General features: G+C 36.3%; 1 protein-coding gene across 5 annotated transcripts in view; it reads left to right on the plus strand.

Moving 5' to 3' along the window:
• Scaper (S-phase cyclin A associated protein in the ER) overlaps positions 1–19,813 on the plus strand; it is a 477,645-nt gene that overhangs the window by 252,593 nt on the left and 205,239 nt on the right. For 2 of the 5 annotated variants that reach the window (XM_074061919.1, XM_074061920.1), the window contains exons 22-23: positions 5,138–5,203; positions 14,034–14,160. In XM_074061919.1, the coding sequence (XP_073918020.1) occupies positions 5,138–5,203; positions 14,034–14,160 (193 nt within the window). Of the gene's footprint in view, positions 1–3,934; positions 4,214–5,137; positions 5,204–14,033; positions 14,161–15,028; positions 15,159–19,813 lie in introns of those variants that run through there. The other 3 variants (XM_074061921.1, XM_074061925.1, XM_074061922.1) reach the window with 3 other exon arrangements.

The raw sequence follows: 19,813 nt of genomic DNA on the forward strand, positions 1-19,813 counted from the left end.
ACCTGCACACCCATTTTTATTGTAGCACTGGACACAATAGCCAAGCTATGGAATCAGCCTAAGTGTCCATCACCTCATGAATGAATTTAAAAAAATATGTACATAATTGAATTTTAATCAGCCTTAGAGAAAGAAATTACATCATTTGTAGGAAAACAAATGGAACTAGAGAACATCATGTTAAGTGAAATAAGCCAGACTCAGAAAGATAGGTATTGCATGTTTTCTCATATATATGGAGTCTAGATTTTAAAAAGACATGACAGTAGAAGGGGAACTATTTGGGAAGAGGAATAGAATCACTGGGAGCAGGAAAGGAGGTGAAGGAAGGTACTGGAGGAGTGAATATAGCCAACATTTATTGTATACATGCATGAAAATGTCATAATGAAACCTATTTTACAATTAATGTATGCTAATAAAATACATAAAAATTATGCAAATTGGGAAGCAAAATACTAAACTATTTTTATCTGAAGATATCATAGTCTTAAAAATAGACCACCCTAAAGATTTCACAGACTGACAGCACATGCAAAATTACTCAGGTAATAACAGAATTCAGCAAAACTGCAAGACGCAAGTTCAACATACAAAGATAGATTGTATTTCTATCTACTAATAATGTATAATCCAAAAAGAAAATTAAATAAGCAATTCCATTTACACCACATCAAAAAGAATAAAATGATTAAGAAATCTAACCAAGGTAGTATAAGACTTGTACACTGAAAACCACAAACATGGATGGTCTAAGAAAATGGAAAGACATCTTGTTAGAGAACCCATTAGAAGACTTAATATTGTTAATATTGTAATACTTCCAAAATTGTGTCTACCGATTCAGTGTAATCCCTATCAAAATTACAGCTACTGCTTTTGCAAGAAAATTTATACGCAGTTGCAAGACCCAGATGAGTCTAACAAGGTCGACAATGAAAAACAAAATTAGAAGCCTAAATTTCTTGATGTCTAAAACTACTAAAGATGCTAGTGATCAAGTGGTATTAACATACAGATAAACACATAAATTAATGAAATAGAATTGAGAGTCCAGGAATAAGCCCAGATATCTATGTCCAAGCTTTAATGTCTATTAATAAAAGATAGATATTCCTTTAAAAAATTTCCATGGAACATGTATGAAAAGTTAATATATGCCAAGACATAAAAGGTCAGAATTTGAATTCCTGATATTCTAAGATATAAATGATACACTGCATATATTTAGAAAGTACATCAATAAAACAAGAAATTTGCCACAAAATCTCAAAGCCCTACTTTACCACCATCCTCTGAAAAAAAAATCTAATTTAATTGAAAATGGGCCAAAAATTTGAATGCACTTCACTGGAGAGGAAGAATAGCAAATAAGCCGAAAGAAATTGTTTAAGTCTCTATTCCCTAGGAAAATGTCAATTAAATCACAGATACTAACACACCTTTGAGAATAGCTGAAATAAGACTGACTGTACTAAGTCCTGGCAAGGACTAAAGCAACTGAACTATAATATTTTGCTGGAAAAACTGCAAATTAGAATGCCCACTTTCACAACTACTTTTGTAACTTAAGCATATGCTCATTGTATGGCCCAACATATCCCACTCCTGGGTATTTATCCAAGAGAAATGAAGACATTTTCCTACACAAGGACTTGTCTAGAAATGTTCATGTTAACTGTATTTCTAATAGTCCTAATCTGAAAAGAAGTGAAGTGTTCAGTTGGTGAATGGGCAACTCAGATTAGAATGTCTACAAATGGTGGAACATTGTTAAGCAGTAAGAATAAACGAATGAGAGATATGTTCAGCAGTATTAAAGGATGTCAAGAACTTTGAGTTAAATGAATTAATCCAGATACAATGCAGTGTGTACAATTATAGTAATTGATGTTCTAGAACACTAATGATAGAAAGCATATGAGTGGTCTCTGGGAGGAAGAGGATGAGGGAAGATATTGACTACAAAGAGACAAGAAAACTTAGTAGAGTCCTGAAAATGTCTTATATCTTGAGTGTGGCTTTGATTATGTTTGAGTTCATAGTTGTGAAAACTTGCTGAATTATACACTTACAACACGAAGTTTTTGTTGTATGAAAATTATACCTCGAAAAATTGCCCCCAAAATGAAAAGAAAAATATATGCAGCAAAAACGTTTAACTCTTTGGAATCAAGGGTGTAAAAATATTATTTTCAGTAAGTTTTTAGGAGTAAATTAAAATGGAAACTACAGGTGATTTTAAATTTGTGACAGGCAGTGTGAAGCTTATGGGGTGTGGTCACAGATTTGCACAGATGAAATTTTAAATGATTTTGTTATCAGTTGAAGTGGAGGTAACCTAAACAATGGAAAGAGCTATAGTAGTTACATCACCCTCATGGAAAGTGTGATCTGTGTTTTCACTTATTTGTATTTAACAAGTATATGTATAGCATTGACAATGTTCTGTACTTTAGAAAGATAAGAAATTAAAGAGATTGGTAAGATCAAGTCTTTGAGAAGATTGATAAAATAGTCTGAAGATTGTAACGAAAAATAAGTTGGAGTAAGTGACACCCCATAATGTGGCCATGATAATTACAGAACTTTAAAAGAAGAAAATGCAGTGTGCAGCACCATGCCAACAAAAATTTAGTCTTAACAGAGTGGATTGTGATCTTTAACATCAGGAAGAATTTGTTGTGATAGAATACCCAAAAGGGTTCCTTCCTCCTTGTTTTACAGGTACCCATATTTTAATCTTTTGCCCTCGCCACATGAGTCTTTGCACAGAACTTGCATTTCCTTACGTTTGCATTGCTTTCTCACTCTTCTCTACTAGAAACACCACGTCCCCCATTTTTCAAGCAAGTACACATTCCCTTTCCTCGGGGAAACTTACCTCCACGTCTTAGTTGGAAATAAACACACCTCAGAACTCATCTGTTACTCTGCTCTGTGCAATTATGTGTCTTTTGATGCTGTTATGTTTTCTTCCTCTTTCTGGAGAGTAAATTCCTTGAAGCTTCTACTGTGTATATATGTCTTCCTATCCCCCACAGTCTAGTTTATACAGATTTGAAACTATGGAAATAAGCATTTCACTGATTGCTGAAAGTGAATCAAGACAAGATTATGAAAAGGTGATAAACTACCATTTCAAGTCAAATTAAGATTTTTGGAAATAAAATTCTAGGTTTATATGCATGAATGAGAGAATGGATTCAGTCATTCCTACCTTAGACCTAGATATATATTTGTTTTAATATAAACAGAGCCTTCTTCAGTCTTAGTGCCTTCTGTGAAAAATGGGATAATGCCCTACTGAGTTTACAGGTGCATATGAGATTGTGAATGTATAAGCCTGGGCTGATGGAACATATTCAAACCTGTAGACTTGCTTTTTCCACCTTTTAGATGAGATTTCAGTTACTTACAAATGTCAGTTATTTCCTCATTTTGATATACCTTAATATTTTTTTCTGATAGTGTTAGCATATCTACGTTGAAACAATGCACAATTTCATGTTTTATTCCATCTTAGACACTTTTTTATTCCCCAAAATAACTTGTGCTATTTTGGTTTTTCTTTATTAGCACTGTTGTAATGTGCATTTTTTATGTTTTTATGAAGCAGAGCTTATTTTTTTTTGTTACTGCTGTGTAGATTTTTATATGCCACTAGATTGTTTAAGATTAGAACCCTTTGGATTGTTACGAGAACCAGTGAGGCTCCAGGGAGGAGAGCTCCAAAAGAGGAAAGCCTCCATCTGCTCTTGGGTACAGAGTTCATGATGTAGTCACATAAAATAATCAGAGTAGTAGAGACCAAGAAAGCTTACTAGTAAAGCAAAGCAAAGAAGAGATAGTGCACCACCTAGACATGGGTGCAGGCACATCCAATCATAGATATATTGAGTGCTCTAACATGTAGGTCTTTATGATGGAATAATTTGCCCTAACATGACTGTTCCTCTTTGTTCTGAACACCTAATAAATTTAATCTTTTTTCTTGTTAGGCTGTTTTATCAGTTGAGCCCAAAGATATCAAGGTTGCTCCCTTTATTAAGTTTGGGTAATTATGACATAGATGTCTGAGCACCTCTTTAAAGAAAGGATGAGTTCTGCCAGATGCTCTCTTTAAGACAAGTGTTCATCCTGGAGATAAATATTTTTAGTAAACACTTTTACACCAGTGGAATAATTTTCTCAACTGATTTTTTCTCTCAGGGTAAGTGTTTTTCTTTAAAATATCCTTGGTTAGGTTTAGAGCACACTAATTATTTGGACAAGTCGGCAGGGTCAAGAGAAAGAGCTGTTCTGTTTTTTCTTTCTATTAAATGTTGCACCTTATGAGGGAGTGTAAGGCTTATAGCACAGAAGGTAGTGCCTGTGTTCTGATCAGGTATTCATTAATGCGGTGTTTACTCTAGCTCTGTTTCCCGTGCCTCATTTTCCTTGCTCTGTCTGCCTCAGGTTGAGTACTTAAGCTTTAAATTAACATTTCCCTCTTTTTTTTCCTCCAAAAAAGAGAAATAAGCAAATCAATATTAATGAATTGCTATAGTGAGACCTGTCTAGTGACTTGTTGGTGACTATCACGTCCTGGTTTAGGCATGTAGAGCCTAATTAGACAGTGGCAAAGAAATGATACCATGGACTTCTCTGGATCTTTGGCATTTAGTCAGTATAAACAACAAAAAGAAAGCATATCTTTGAGGATGTAGCCAAGTTATTTCCGTAGCCTTTTAAATTATTTCTGAAGTTTCTTTACCTGTGTTTTACATTTTGAGATACTTAGGTAGTTAGCTGCCTCAACTAGTTTGTAGAAATGTTGTCGGCTATTTTTAGTTATCAGTATTCCCATTTCTGAAAAATAACCATTCTGAATCAGATCTGTGAATGTGGAGGTCTTTGTATGAGTCTGCTCTAAATTTTATGAGGAAGTGCGTGTTTTTCAGTATTTCACTATAGCATTTGTAATGATTCAAGAAGGAATTTGATAAATCCATGTGTTAAAATTAATGTAACTAATTTGTCACATTAGCAGCACGATTTTATAGCAGGAGAAGAGCATGCAACTAAAGTTTTGGGTTGTTATAAAATTATTAAAAATGGCTGCAAAATAACTGTGGTAAAACTTGTTTCTTTTCAGGGCCAAGGAATATGAGAGTTTAATGGAAACAAGAAACTCTGGCTCTGATTCACCATATAAAGCAAAGTGAGTGTTTTATCCCACATTTTACTTCTACTTTTCTTTGGTCTCTACCTATAACAAGTGTATCTGAACCACCAGACCATGGCTATGATTAGGGGCTTTGTTTCTGACCCATAGAATAGTATTCTCTTAAGACAGTGGTATCCATCTGGAGGTGATTCTGCTAGGAGACATGTGGTCATGTCTGAGCACAGTTCTCATTAGCACAGCCTGGGTAAAAGATGCTCCTGGCATCAAGGGAGAAGAGGTAGGGATTCTGCTGAACATTTTTCAGCATTCCAAACAGCCTCCCACAGCAAAAAATTACCCATTTGAATGTCAATAGTGTAGAGGTTTAAAAACCCTGTTGTAACAGATTGGGTTCTGAAAAGGTAAGTTTCTTCCTCTGAGATCTCTATAAAAATTGTTCCTAGTGCCAATCCTTAATTAGAAGTGTATTCTCTAATTCCAGTGAGATTTTAGATGAGGTTAGTGATTTTAGATGAAATTAGATTTGGACTCTACCACTGTGGTTTAAGTGTAATTACAGAGTAGCTAAATAAAATAATAATTTGCTTCTTTCAAAAGCAGTGCCAGTAAAGGCACAGTGAGAAAGTGCTCACAGACCCTACTGATAGGAGTACAAATTAGTGTAGTCTCTTGAAAGGCAATGTGCATTAGTAGCTTTGGAAAGCCACTTCACACTTGATGCTATTAAGTAAAATAATTCAAAATGTGCCCAGATGTTTATATACAAATATGACTGTTTCATTGTTATTATCAACAGTGAAAAAGTAAAGAAACAACTGAAGTGCACGCAGTTGAGGAATCTCTATAACCAGTTGCTGGTTTAGATACACTACAGACTATTAATGTAACCATTACTTATAATAGAAATACTGCTGCCTGTCAGAAATAAGATACCCATCAGATAACTAGGTATTTCTTGAAAGTATTATCCATTGCAATGCTAAAAGAAAAAACCACAAAAAGTGTTAAAGGAAGAAATAAAATTAACAATATTATGATCATACATGTAACTCAAAGCCTAGAGAAGTGAAAAACTAGTAAGAGAAGAAAAATATCTGCAGTAAGATGGCTGATTATCAAATTAATAATAATGTATAAAATTTACTGAGCCTTTACCTTATTCTAGACTCTATGTGAGCTGAATCATTCTTTACAACTCTTACTAAATTAATTAGGAAAACTAAACTCTAGAGAGGGTAATTTACCTAAGGTTATATAATAGTATATCCAAGACATCAAAATTAACAGATTTTCTTTGTGATAACCTCATGGAAAGTATAAGTACCATTTACAACAGCAATATAAAATCAAAAATTTTAACAATAAACTCAAGAAACATGTAGTGTGACCCTGACTCAATTAAAAAAAAAAAAGATTCTTGGGTCCTTCTCAACCCATTTATGGCTATCTAATTCCTCGTCCCCCATTCCCTTTTGATCTTACTCTAAACAGACTTTCTTTTCTACTGTTTCATCAAAACACCTTGTATTAAGGAGTGTAGTAACCTCCTTATTGCTAAATCCAAAGGTTGATTCTCCACTCTCACTGCATCCAGCCACCATGAACCACATGACGCATTTGATACTCTCCTTATCTTGAAATACTTCTCCCACTTGACCCTTGTGTTACTACTTGTACTCATTATCTGTTGCTATTTTTCACTGGGGCTGGACTATCTAATAGGGTCTCCCTCATGTCTGACAGTTGATGTTCACTGTTGCATGGGCTTCTTCATACTATTAGCAGGCCAGAGCTTCTGTATGTGGCAATGGGAAAATCTCCAGTACATAAGCTGTTATGAACTCTTTGCTTGGGTCACATTTGCTTATGGAGTTAAAAATTACTAGCCAAAGCAAAACTTGGCCAAGTCCCGAGTCTCTGTAGGATAAGAATGTACAAGACATAATTATTTGAGGGTCTTTTGCAGTCTGTTATACAACTCTCTCTGGATTCTTCTCTTGTTGACTGGTTGCTTTTTTTTTTTTTTTAGTATTTTTTGCTTTTTTCCTGTTCATCTTCTTGACCACAAATGTTAAATATGCCTTTGCCTGAGAATTTGGTTAGAGAATTACTTCCTTGGTAATCTTACTCAGTTTCATGGATTTAATCTCTAGGCATTGATGGATTTTAAATTTATATCCACAATCCAGACTCAGACTGCTTTCCCAAACTCCAGACTCATACTTCATAATCAGCATTTTCACTTGGATGTCTGTTTGTTTGCACCCCTCAAGTAAACATGTACAAAGTCAGTCTTCTAAAATTTGGACTTAGACATTATCCCTTGTAATCTTGCTCATTTTGGGAAATGGCAAGCCCATCCTTAAAGCCAAGGCTAAAACCTTTGAAGTCATCCTTTGTCCTTTTCACACGCTAGTTTGAATTCATCACAAATTCTGTTGGCTCTATATTCAAAATATATTCAGAATCTGACCACTGTTCACTCCCTCTAGATTTACCTACTTCATCTCTCATCTAGATTATTGTAGGAGCCTCTTAATTAATCTCACTGCTTCTGTCCTTGTTTACAACAGTCTGTTCCTTGTAGGGTGACTGGGATGTTCTTTTAGAGTATGAAGTCTTTAAAAATGGCAGTAATGACAGAAGCAATAAATTTTCAATATCTCTGATTCTTCACCCAGGAACCAGAGAACTAGTTAAGAAAAAAACAAAAAACAAAGAAAAAGAAAACCCCAAAACCCTCACAGCAGCATTTACAATAAGAACATCAGGTATCTCTGAACTCCAAAGACAAGTGACTGGGAATAAATAGCCACCAGACAAATGTGGCATTACCCGGCGGAAAGCAAAGGCAGGCTCACGGTGTAGGAGTGGAGAGCCTCCAGCTAGCTGGCTTGCTTCTCTGGGGAGTTCACGGCCAACCTGAGAAAGATCTGAGCCTATTCTCCACTCGGCCTTGGGAAAGGCTTTCACTGACATGCTCTCAGTTCCTCCTTTGCATGATTTTCTGTCCTCAAACATCAGTTTTGCCATTTACAAATCCTTGGCCCACATTTCCTTTTCTTGGATCTTACAATACAATTAGAGTATCTTCTTCATTTTTCTGTGAACTTGAAAGTTCTCTTTTTTTTTAAAAAAAAAAAAGGTACTTTAAAAAATGATAATGAACTTCAGATAACCGAAATAACATAAATGACATCAAAATAAAGACTGCAAATGAACATTAAAGTTATAATTTCTTGTATTAACCAATTTCCTAAAGGAACAGAATATGTATAAAATGGTTATCTCTCAGCTAATTTTGTAGTACCACTGTGAGAAAAAGATTAGGAAGAATGGGGAAGATACATGCCATTCTCTTATGATACCATTGATATTTTTACTGTGATGTTTTTTTGAGACTGCAGTGCATGCAGTTCAGGAAAATGTAAAGGAGATCATGGAGACTAGAAACCTCTCATCCCCTGTGACCTGAGAACTGAGGTCTCAGTTTGGAAGAAAGGACGTAAATGTAATGTAGTAGAAACCAGGGAAAACTCACATAGGGCTGACTTTGAATTATATGGTCTTTACAAGTATCTTCTCTTTACAAAGGCATTGCATGTATGATTTTGTGTATGCATGTGTACCTATATTCTTACATGCTTATATATGTATGTATGTGTTTATACATGCATTTATTTATTTCCTTGCTCTGTCCATTGAAAAGGCTGAGAAACAGTGACCAACTTCATAGCAATGAACTTCACTAGTGCTCACTGATTTGGGGGTTGAAATACCATTTCTCATTAAAAGAATCAAGGACTTATTGGGGAAATGACTGATTCCAGATCTGAATGTGTTGTCATATGGGATGATAAGGGAACTCAAAAACTGCTAATGTGTTGTCAGCTGACTAAGGATGCAACTTGAAGAGTCTCCTACTCAGCAAAGATGGGATAATTAGAACTCCAGAGAGGATAATAGTTGTAACTGATTGAAATCTAGCAAGTAAATCAAAAACATGGGTTCATAATATTTAAAATTTTTAATTTGTCACCTTTGGAAGATGATGGGAAATCACTTACTTAATTTGAAAATTAGTAAAGAAAGAATTGAATTCTCTTCTTGCATTTCCTATATGAACTTGGTAACCAAATAGTAGATGAAAAGAAATTTCTCCTTATAAAATTATGCCAGCTAATAAATTAAAGCAATCCTTTCTTTTTCCCTGTAGTTAACTCATCCTCCTTTCAGAAAATTTCAATCTTGAGGCCATTAGGTGAGGCGGCAGTGTCACAGTGGGTGTGTCAGAATCTGAGTAGGGTGAGAAGGGCATGATGGCATGGTGGGGAGGCTCCAAGCCCACAGGGAGAAAGGAGCCTCCATGCAGGATAGGACACTGCACCTAGTGTGGGAGTCAGAGCAGAGTGGGGCCTCTCTATGGAAGGGCACCCTGGCAGCGTCTGTACGAACCCACATGCCTGGGGAGCCTTGCAAAGGATGTCAAAGTCCAAGAAGGTTGAGAACCATGAAAATGACATACATACAGAAAAGAGATTGGTGATACGCTGTCAGAGGGAACTGGACAAATAAGTATGTTGATGATTGTAAAAGGTAGGTTGCTTACTGCTGGAGAAGAGAGTTAGAAATATAGCCAGGCAGAACAGAAAACCTTTGTGATAGTGAATTGGAACTGGAGGTATCAGTATTAACTTGTATTTGTCTGCAGATAAATGTAGGGTGTGTGTGTGTGTGGGGTGTGTGTGTGTGTGTGTGTGTGTGTGTGTGTGTGTGTGTAAGTAACAGCGTGCAGGCATTCCCTAGCTCTTCCCCCTGACAGTGAAGGCCTAGAAGCAAAACAGCTGACAACATTTGGCACATTGAGCATGCCCATCTAAGCATGGGGATTGGATAATTCTTCAGAAGGGAATATATATGTCTTTTTCCACAATAAGGTAGGAAAAATAAACGTGTCTGCATTGTTGGATGCAATGTATGTACACTGCATATATAAGATGGTATACATATATATCATCTTATATAGGGACCATCAAAAGGTACTATTTGATTTTTTACATTCTTATATTTAGAAATACAGGAATATGCATATTATATAGAAGTAGAAAGGGAACAAATAGGCTTAAATATGTACTCTCTACTTTCCAAATAGAGGATATGAAAGAAAAGGCAAGAGTTCCTGTGATTTTGTCTTCCTGTCCATCACACTGAAGAATAGTGTTAGTTCCTGGAGTAGACCCAGTCTCTTTTCAAACTTTCACAGATCTTCCAGACCCCCGAGGAAGGACACCCCAATATCGCTGTAGAGAGACTTTGCATTTCGCATTTACCATTGATGTAGTTGAGCTGGGAACCATTGAATGAATTCCCGTTTCGGGCAGAAATGCCTGACCTCACAGCATTCTCCACAAAGCCACTTACCTGACAGCTACTTCTCATGTTCTAGGCAGCAAGTTATGAAGCCTCCACCTCTCCTTTTCATGCTAGAAAAACGATCTGCCAGACGTAACCCAAACAACAATTTCTGAGTTAAAAACTGCATTCTCTAAGCAGCTCCTGTTCTTGAAGTGTAGGTAAAATACAGCTTTCAGCTTGATTTCTGCAACATTCTATATAATTGTTTATAGCACGCACCAAAACCTGATGTGTTTTTGAAGGGACTGTATCATGTGTGGTGCTTATGTGGAGGCAGGGAACGAGACAGAGCGTTAGCTCATGTTACCAAAGCATCCCCTTTGTTTGGCATTCTCCTTGAAGGCAGGTTCATATGAACCCCAGATTTGATTTACCTCAGGGTGAAATATAAGCCTCTTTTATTCTGTGAATTAAAATGGTCCTTGTGCTTTCCTAAGTATGCCTGGTTTTCAGTGGAATGTGAGCATTCCTGGTAAGAATACTGCTTGCTTCTGTTGCTATGACTGGATATTTAGTTACAGAGTACGCAGACTGTATTCAGCCAAAAGCTGAATTAGCTACTTATCTATCACACAATGAAGTTTTCTGCCAATATATTTCCACATGGTAAGGTCAGTCACTACTATCGGATGGGACTCTAGCCCATATTTGATTAGAATGAAAAGAAATATGTTGCTATTATCTTATTGTACACATTCACCTTTTTCTTTTGTTAGACACCTTCAATAACTGCATTTTAATGATAGTTGACCATTTTTGAATGATCATTTTAGTGTATGCTGTTAAATATTATTACTGATCTTCAAAAGCTCTGAAAGGAGATGATAGATACATACATATATACACATATACATCACTCACATGTATGTATATATACACACACATATATCCCAACTTTTAAGATAAACTGAGATGTAGAGAAATTAAATAACCTGTTTAGGGTTTGCACACATGACAGGTGCTGGAGCCAGAATTCAAACATAGGTACTTTTGGTTTTAGTGTTCATATTCTTTCTTAGACTTACCAAAGTAAATTTCATACAGATAACCTAAGTTTAAACTAGAGTTCACTAGAGGTTTTTTTCAGCTGCATTTGCTGTTATATTCTTGAGAAATTTTTAGATTTTACATAAATAAAATTTTAGATGAAATTGCATTCTAGGAAATACTTTTGTAAATAAAACTTCCTTATTTGAGTTATCTTAAAATGTTATGAAGACAAAACCATGAGGTTTAAAGATCAGAGGCCTAGGTTTGAATCTTTCCCAATTGTGTGACTTGGGAAAGTCATACAACTTCCTTAAGCCTTAGTCTCTTCATTTTTGAAGTAGAGATAATAGTAATTGACAGTGTTACTAAAAAGAGTAAACAAGATCATGTATATGAAGTACTTTGTAACCTATGGTTATAGATATTAAGATTCAAAGAGAAATTGCTTGTCTAGACCATTCATCTACTCAACACCAGCCAAGCGTACTTCTGTACAGGCAGCATGTTAGGTGGTAAGGATAAAGCAGGTAGACAGGATTCTCTCATGAAGTTTATTTATGCTGTACTGCTCCATTGTCCTACACTGTAGCTTTTAGCCACAAGTTACCATTTAGATTATTAAAAGTAAACACAATTGAAAACCCACTTCCTGTATCACAGGAAACTGCAAAAACCATATTCCAAGTGTTCAATATCCCCATATCGCTAGCCCCTACATGTGGGACCATGCAAATAAAGAGCATGTCTATCATTATAGAAAGCTCTGCAAGGGAGAAGTGCTCATTTAACAAGTAGTTAGATAAGTATTGAGAGGACTAGCCAAATTAGAGAAAGTAACCTTTGTGATAAGAACTGCATTTCCTAGGTAATTTGAGGATGGGGGAGCATTTCAGAAGGAGAGAAGGGCATTTGCAGAGACCCTGATTCAGGAGGAAGAAGAACTGAGATCTAGAAAACCCTCCTGTATTGTACAGAGGGCCTGTGTCAAGGCATTAGCCTTACTGAGAAGGAAGGGCCCAGCCTGGGTTGTAATAGAAGAAACAGGGGAGAGCCTGATAGAAATGAAGATAGCAGACAGATTCTGTGACAGACAGTGAGGGTTCTGTTGTTCCAGTAACTCCCACTTTACCTATGAAATGTAAGATCTTCTGAAAGCAAGAGACAGAAAGGAAAGGGTTGGAGTTTTGGAGAGTAGAATTATATGAAGTAAAACTGTGAAGACCGAGAAACCGAGCAGACTAAACAGATTTAGTGAGATCTGCAGTCAGCAGTCATAGTGGTCTTCTGTATGGTATGACTGAGTTATGGGAAAGAATGGCAGATGTTTTTATTAAGTCATGTAACTAAATGATGGAAGGCACTGAGAAAGGTGCCTGGCCCATAGTGAGAGCTAAATAGACCTTGTTACCATGGGAGGAATGGGGAGAAGGATTGTCCAATAGGAATGGGATAATAGCAAGTGAGTGTAGGACATTTGCAAGAGTGTGATTACAATTATGTCCTGTGGAATAGTGAGTAAGGGAAAAGTAGTTTTGATTACTATCTGTAGACATCTGGTCAGTGGATGCTCAAGCAACAAGTAGGAAAAAGGGAATGATTACTCAGTGAGGTGCCTGAAACCAAAGTGAGGGTACAAAGATGCAATACCAGTCCCTCAGTCTAGGTATATGGGGTACTTACTGCTCAGTGAAAATCAAATAGTAAATGATACCAAACTGGCTACAAACTGGAACCCAGGAGGTCGCCACTGTGACCATTTACAATGTTTAGCATATCTAAGTGTACCTGAAAGATTTAAATATGAAAACCTGCTGAAGTTCTTTTCTTTCTTTTTTTTTGTTTTGGTGGTACTTGTGCTTGCTAGGCAACTACTCTGCCGCTTGAGCCATGCCTCCATTCCAGCACTTTTTACTTCAGGTTATTTTTTAGTTAGGGTGTCACATTTTTGCTTGGGCTGGCCTGGATTGTGATCCTCCTACCTATAGCCTCCCATGTTGTAGTCTGGACCACAGTTTGTTGAGATGAGATCTCTCTTAATTTTTTGCTCAGACTAGCCTCAAACCCAGATCCTCCCTAGCTCCACTTCCTATTAGCTGAGATTACAGGCATAATCTCACCATACCCAGCCCTCTGCTGAGGTTTTCATACTCATTTTCTCTGTCATCCTTTCACCTTTCTGTCCTCAATTCTTTTCCAACTTAAGCATCACACAGAAACTTATGGTGCCAATGGCGCTAACTAATCCTGTGAATGGACAATGCTGTCTTCTGGTTCTGAGTTACGCCATGAGGGTACACAGGTGGTCTTGAATATAGAGCACACATCCTGTGAGCTTTCTGTTTTCTTCCCCTAGTGTGCTATGCAGCAGTCTCAAGTAGAATACAAAAACGTTTAGGAAAATGAAGTTCCTCCTGCCTAATTCATTATTGTCATTCTTCCCTTTCATTTTGCACTTAAGGCTTCAGCGATTAGCCAAAGATCTTCTAAAACAACTCCAAGTACAAGACAGTGGCACGTGGGCAAACAATAAGGTCTCAGCGTTGGACCGAACCCTGGGCGAGATCACTAGAATTCTGGAAAAAGAGGTCTGTCATTAACATACTTTTGGTCCTTTCTCACTGTGAAAGGACATATGGGAGACTTTCAAAACCTGTGTTTCTTCTTTGTCTTCAAAAACTGGCCAGTAATTCATGGGAGTTTTTCTACTTTTTTGTTCTTTTCAGTTGTTTTATTCAAAGTTGTTTTCAGTTGTTTTAATTGAAGTCCTGTTTAGGTCATGGTTTTTGCAGTTTCTTTTTTCTCACACAAGTAAGTAAAATTATTTAATCAGGAACCACAATTATAAGGATATATAATTTTATGGCAGAAAATATGAACCCTCAAATAATTCACATCACAAATCACAATCAAGTTTCCACAGAATACCAATTTCCTCCGTTTCCAAGTTTTGACAGTTTAATAACTTAGTTATTAAGTGTCTCAATGACAGACAAAAATCCTGACTGATTTTAAAGGTGTTCATTATTCACAATATAAAAATGTTAAATGTGTAAAGAAGCCAAAGTTTTGTATACAGTAATATCAACTAGTAATATTTCACAGCATTAGCCTTGTTAATCCTTTTATGTGCAGTTTTTCATCATCTGACTAATTTCATCATACATATTTTCTCATGTAACTAAATGGACCTATCACAGCTTTAATAACATATCACATTTAGATGGTTTCTCTCTCTCTTTTTTTTAACTCAGGGCCTTATCCTTTCTGGGCAGGTACTTTACCACTTGAGCCATGACTCCAGCCCTTTTTTGTTTACTTATTTTTTAGAGAGGGTCTTATGAGGTTTCTTGTTTTGTTTTGTTTTGTTTTGCCAGGCCAGCCTGAACCACAATCCTACTTACAACCCCCACGTAGCTGGAATGACAGGCATAAGCCATCATGCCCAGCTTCTTTGTTGAAATGGGGATTTTGCTAACTTTTTGTCCTGGCCAGCCTCGGACTGTGTCCTCCTGTTCTCCACCTCCTCAGAAACTGGGATTACAGGAGTGAGCCACCCCAACAGGCCTCTCATTTTCTATTTAAGGTAATGGCCATCTTTGTTTGTTAGCTGTATTTTTTTGGTTTTAATTTTTTGAGTTAAAATTTATTATGTAATATGTATCATACAAAAGTATAGAGTAAGAAAAATAACATTTGGACATACAGTAGACAGCCATGCACTCGCCGCTCAGCTTCCGAGTGCAGTTGGCAGTGCGCTTACAGTTCTTACGCCATCTTTCCTCACCCATCCTCCTGCCTCCTCTGAGGTAAACTCTGTACAGAACGACAGTTTCATCAGTCCTTAGTTTTCCAAAAATAGCTTTGTTTCTTTTTCATGTAAATGTGTTATTAACAATATATTATTTAGTTCTGCTTGCTTTTGGCCTTTTTAAAATACAGGCTTCTGTGATTGGTCAAAATTATGGCTCTGAATTTTATAACCTTGTAAATATTGCTGGTTTTCCCCATTTCCATTATTGTCTAGTGTGCATGCTGCAGATTTTTTATCCATTCATCTGACCTATTAATCTCAGATTTATGGGCCCCACCCTGGATTTCTGATTGATTAGGTTTTGGGAGGGTCCTGCGTGGTACTCATAATGCTGGTCCAAGGATCAGCTTTGAGGCTTTCTGCTTTAGGGAGAGCACTTGCTTCAGAAGAGCAGCTGCTGGCTTCTCAGGATTATATAATGACCAACTTTATTAGAAAATGCTCAGCTTTAGTTTGGAATAGACTGTACAACCCTCTGTAGAAAGTGAGAGAAGTATATTCAGTGTGGCATTGTGGCAGAGTCATATAGAGTCAGTTCCCCCAGAAAACTCACCTTTTTAGGATATAGTTGTCAAACAAGTCATGGAGTATTTATGTGCCAGGGGAAAAAATTTCTAACATTCTTCAAAATTAGTATTTAATGATTATCTTTATAAAGTATAAAGGATGCTTATATTTTGGATTAAAAGGCATTTGCTTAAAGTTATCTCTGTTGACCTAATATCAAGAATATTGTTTTAGATTAAATTATTCAGAGATTTTTTTTAAGGAAAAAATAAAATGATCTATTTAAGAAAGGTATTCAGTATGAGTATCTAAGTAAGGTTGATTCATTCACAAAGGGGCAATTTAGTGGACTACCTCTGATTGCATATAATTTCAGGGAGTAAAATGTAGTCTGGCTCCCAGTCTAAATGGTCTATGTCAGAGACCTTGCTGTAAAGCTGTCCTACAGTATACACTGTAGGACCACCTAAGAGTTTAAACTTACCCACAGTAAGACCCTTCTGCTACTTTTATAACTAAAATCTTTTTTACCTGGCCAAGACACACTCACCTATGAAGACTTCTGTTTTGTAGAGTTGTACTGACTTTTCAGTATAATTCAGCTGTTGAGATTTATGATTGCAGTTTAGGGATTATATATAGCCATTACTTTTTTGTTTGGAAAACTGCCTTATGACAGATTTGAAGACAGCCTAGAAGTGAGAAGGGTGGGGCTCGTAGAGGTTGGACAAGACTCACTGGGGAATGGCAAGAGATGAATTTTGAGGTCTTTCTCTATTTAGTTAGAACTCAAGACACAGATCCTTTCTAGTATTGCTTTTACAGTTTTTCCTTAGATAATTTTTCTGAAATTCTGAAAACTACTTTACAGCTAACGGGTGATGTTTGTGCTGCACAAAAGCTCTCTTGTAGTGGACAGATCAGGAAAAAGAGGAGACCTGGGTTTGTAGTATTTACCTTGTGTCTCAGGTTCTTTCTGGCTTTTTGAGTTCTCTGATTCCATTCAAAATTAAAAACTTTGTAAGCTTCGTTGCATGTGTTGCACTTTTTAAAATCTCCAACCACTTCTGTTTATAGATGCATATTGTCTCTAGGGTATTTGCATCAACTCTCCCAATAAAAATATCTAAAAGTGCTGGAGGGGGAGGGGTTTTTATTTATTTATTTATTATTATTCAGATGTGCATACAATGCTTGGGTCATTTCTCCCCCCTGCCCCCACTCCCTCCCTTACCACCCACCCCGCCCCCTGGGGGAGGGTTTTCTTAACAGCATCAAAAAGCAAAGAAGTTAAAAAAAAATCACTCCACCAAAGAAAAAGCAAAAATTTAGAAAGTTGGCCCCAGGAACCTTTGTCAGACTTACAAATGTGGTTCATGCTCTACAAACCTCATGGGGCAAAGGGAGGAAAATGAAAGCCTCAGGGTTGTTGAAGTATGACGACTAATAGGAGAGTTTTCCTTCAGCAAAAGACCATGGCAGCCTCCTCCCTCACATAACATGAGCCTTCTCATCTACTCACAAGGCCTATGAAGAAAGCATCTTGACACAGTGCAGAAACTATAACCATAACCCAACCCCAAAGTAGATTTGCAGTTCAAATTCACATCACCGCCATTATTTCAAGTGGAAAATTGAGTTTAAATAGCCCCAGATTTATTAGTGATTTCCCGAGGAAGCTGGTAAAAAGAAATACAAACCCTCATCCTAGACCTCAGATAATTTCTGTTAAATAATTTTAGACGGACAAGCAACCACTGTTTAAAAAAAAGCACAGAGGTAAATAAGTCACAGTAAATAAAAACAAGCAGAAACTAGAACTGTATGCTATTTAATTACTTGTCACAGATTATAAAAGTACTCTTGCTGTCTTTTAAGGAAGTAAGAAAAAGCAAGTTTGAAAATATCCACAGGCATGTACTTTGTGGTGGTGACAGATAATTAAGAACTGTCCTGATGGTGACAATTAATCAAGCTCAACAAACTGGAACTGCATTACTAAGCAAAGCAGTGAATTGCTGGGCAAAGGCTGAATTTGGTGTCCTAGAGATGGGTATGCTTGGTGGCCAAGAGAGGTGGGTGAAAGGCTGATGGTACTTTAGACATTCTGGAGAACTACTGGGGACAAAGAACTATAGTGTAGGACAGTCAATGTAGGAGCTGTAGGAAAACTCAGGTTTTGGCTTAGGATCATAAAGGACTGCTCAAGGAAAGAGGGTAGATGGAAGTACACCAGTCATTACACAGACATTAACTCAGCTTGAACTCATAGGGTGTCTGGAAAACTCCCAGTCAATGAAATAAAAAATCTAAATGATCTTGAATTGCTAGCACCCCAGGTGCCAACAGGAGCAAGGAGAACATTTGTTCTGAAGAACGGTAATAGCAATCTGAGTGTCAAATTATTTCAACAAAATGATTTCATACACAGTTATTTGGCATAGTAAGACCATTAAAAAGAGCAAGGAAACATAAATAAAAATCTATATAAACAGACCCACAGAGTCTCCAGAACCATGCTTACCATACTCAAGGAAGTATCAGTAAGTTTACTAAAAGGTATGTAGCACATTTGAGAGAAAGTGAAAATTCAAGGAATGAACATTTTCATAATCAAAATTAAGAAAAACAGTAGATGAGGTAATAAACTGGCTGAAAAGAGAATGTGTATGCTGAAATAGAACTGATAAGAAGGAATCCAGACTGAGCTTGGAGGGAAAAAAGAGAAAATACAGAGGAGCATATAGAATATATAGCAAAAGTATCTAATTTATGTATAACAACAGCCCCAAAAGAAGAGAAGAGAATGGGGCAGAAATAGTATTTGAAGTGATTATCATTAAAAAATTTATAAAACTTATAAATTAATGTACAGATTCAAGAAACACAATGAAGCCATTAAGCATCATAATAAAACTTTAAAAAAAATCAGGTTACAAACTCATGAACTTGGATTCAGTATTCCTAAATTGAGTGGCAATAAACTGAATTATATAACATATAGTAAGATATAGTATCACAACAATGCTGAATTTATTCAAAATATTCATGTTTGGTGTAACCTTGGAACATCAACCAAAATTTATCATATCAAGTGAAGAAAAATAACACATGAAAGTGGACTCTCCTTAATCTCACAAATTGAAACACACACATGCACACACACACACACACACACACACATTCCCTTTGAAATTGGGAACAACATGCCTGCTATTAATACGTCTCAAAATTATATTGTAACAAGTGTGTGGAGAAGCTATTAGGTTTTGAAAGAAAAAGTGAAGTGAGTGATATAAGTTGTACATAAAAGATTTAAAATAATTTAAAGATAAATTATGAAAACCAACAAGTTTAACAAGGCTACTTGACACGAGGATAGTATGCAAAAATCAATTAAGTTAACATCAGAATTTTAAATGTCTTGGAGTAAACCCATCATGTTTACAGATTGGAAAACTTACTCTAGTATATTTCTCTTTTCTCCTCAAACTGATTTGTAGATTTAGTGAAACCCCAATTAGAATTCAAATACTTTATGTTGTGGTAGTTGAAATACAGATTCTAAAATAAAAATGTGTAAATTTAAAGAGTCAATAAAGACAAAAAACATTGTTGACAAAGAACATTATTGAAGGATTTTCTTACCAGGTACAATGGCATGTTATAAAGATACCGTAGTGAGAAGCTGGTTAACCATGGGTATAGCAATGTGTCTTGGTAGAAGGAATACTTTTCCTTCTATAGTACAGAAATAGTCACTGAATATTTCAAAACAGAATTTTGAATGTTGTAAACTCAATGAAATTACATATGTCTGAAGTGATGCCTTTTACCCTGATATGATCATAACACTTTGCTGTACTGAAATATCACACAGAGCCCTGTAAGTATGTGCAATTACAGTGTAGCAATTAAAA

This window comes from Castor canadensis, chromosome 19, assembly GCF_047511655.1.
Source record: "Castor canadensis chromosome 19, mCasCan1.hap1v2, whole genome shotgun sequence".
Lineage (NCBI taxonomy): Eukaryota > Metazoa > Chordata > Mammalia > Rodentia > Castoridae > Castor > Castor canadensis.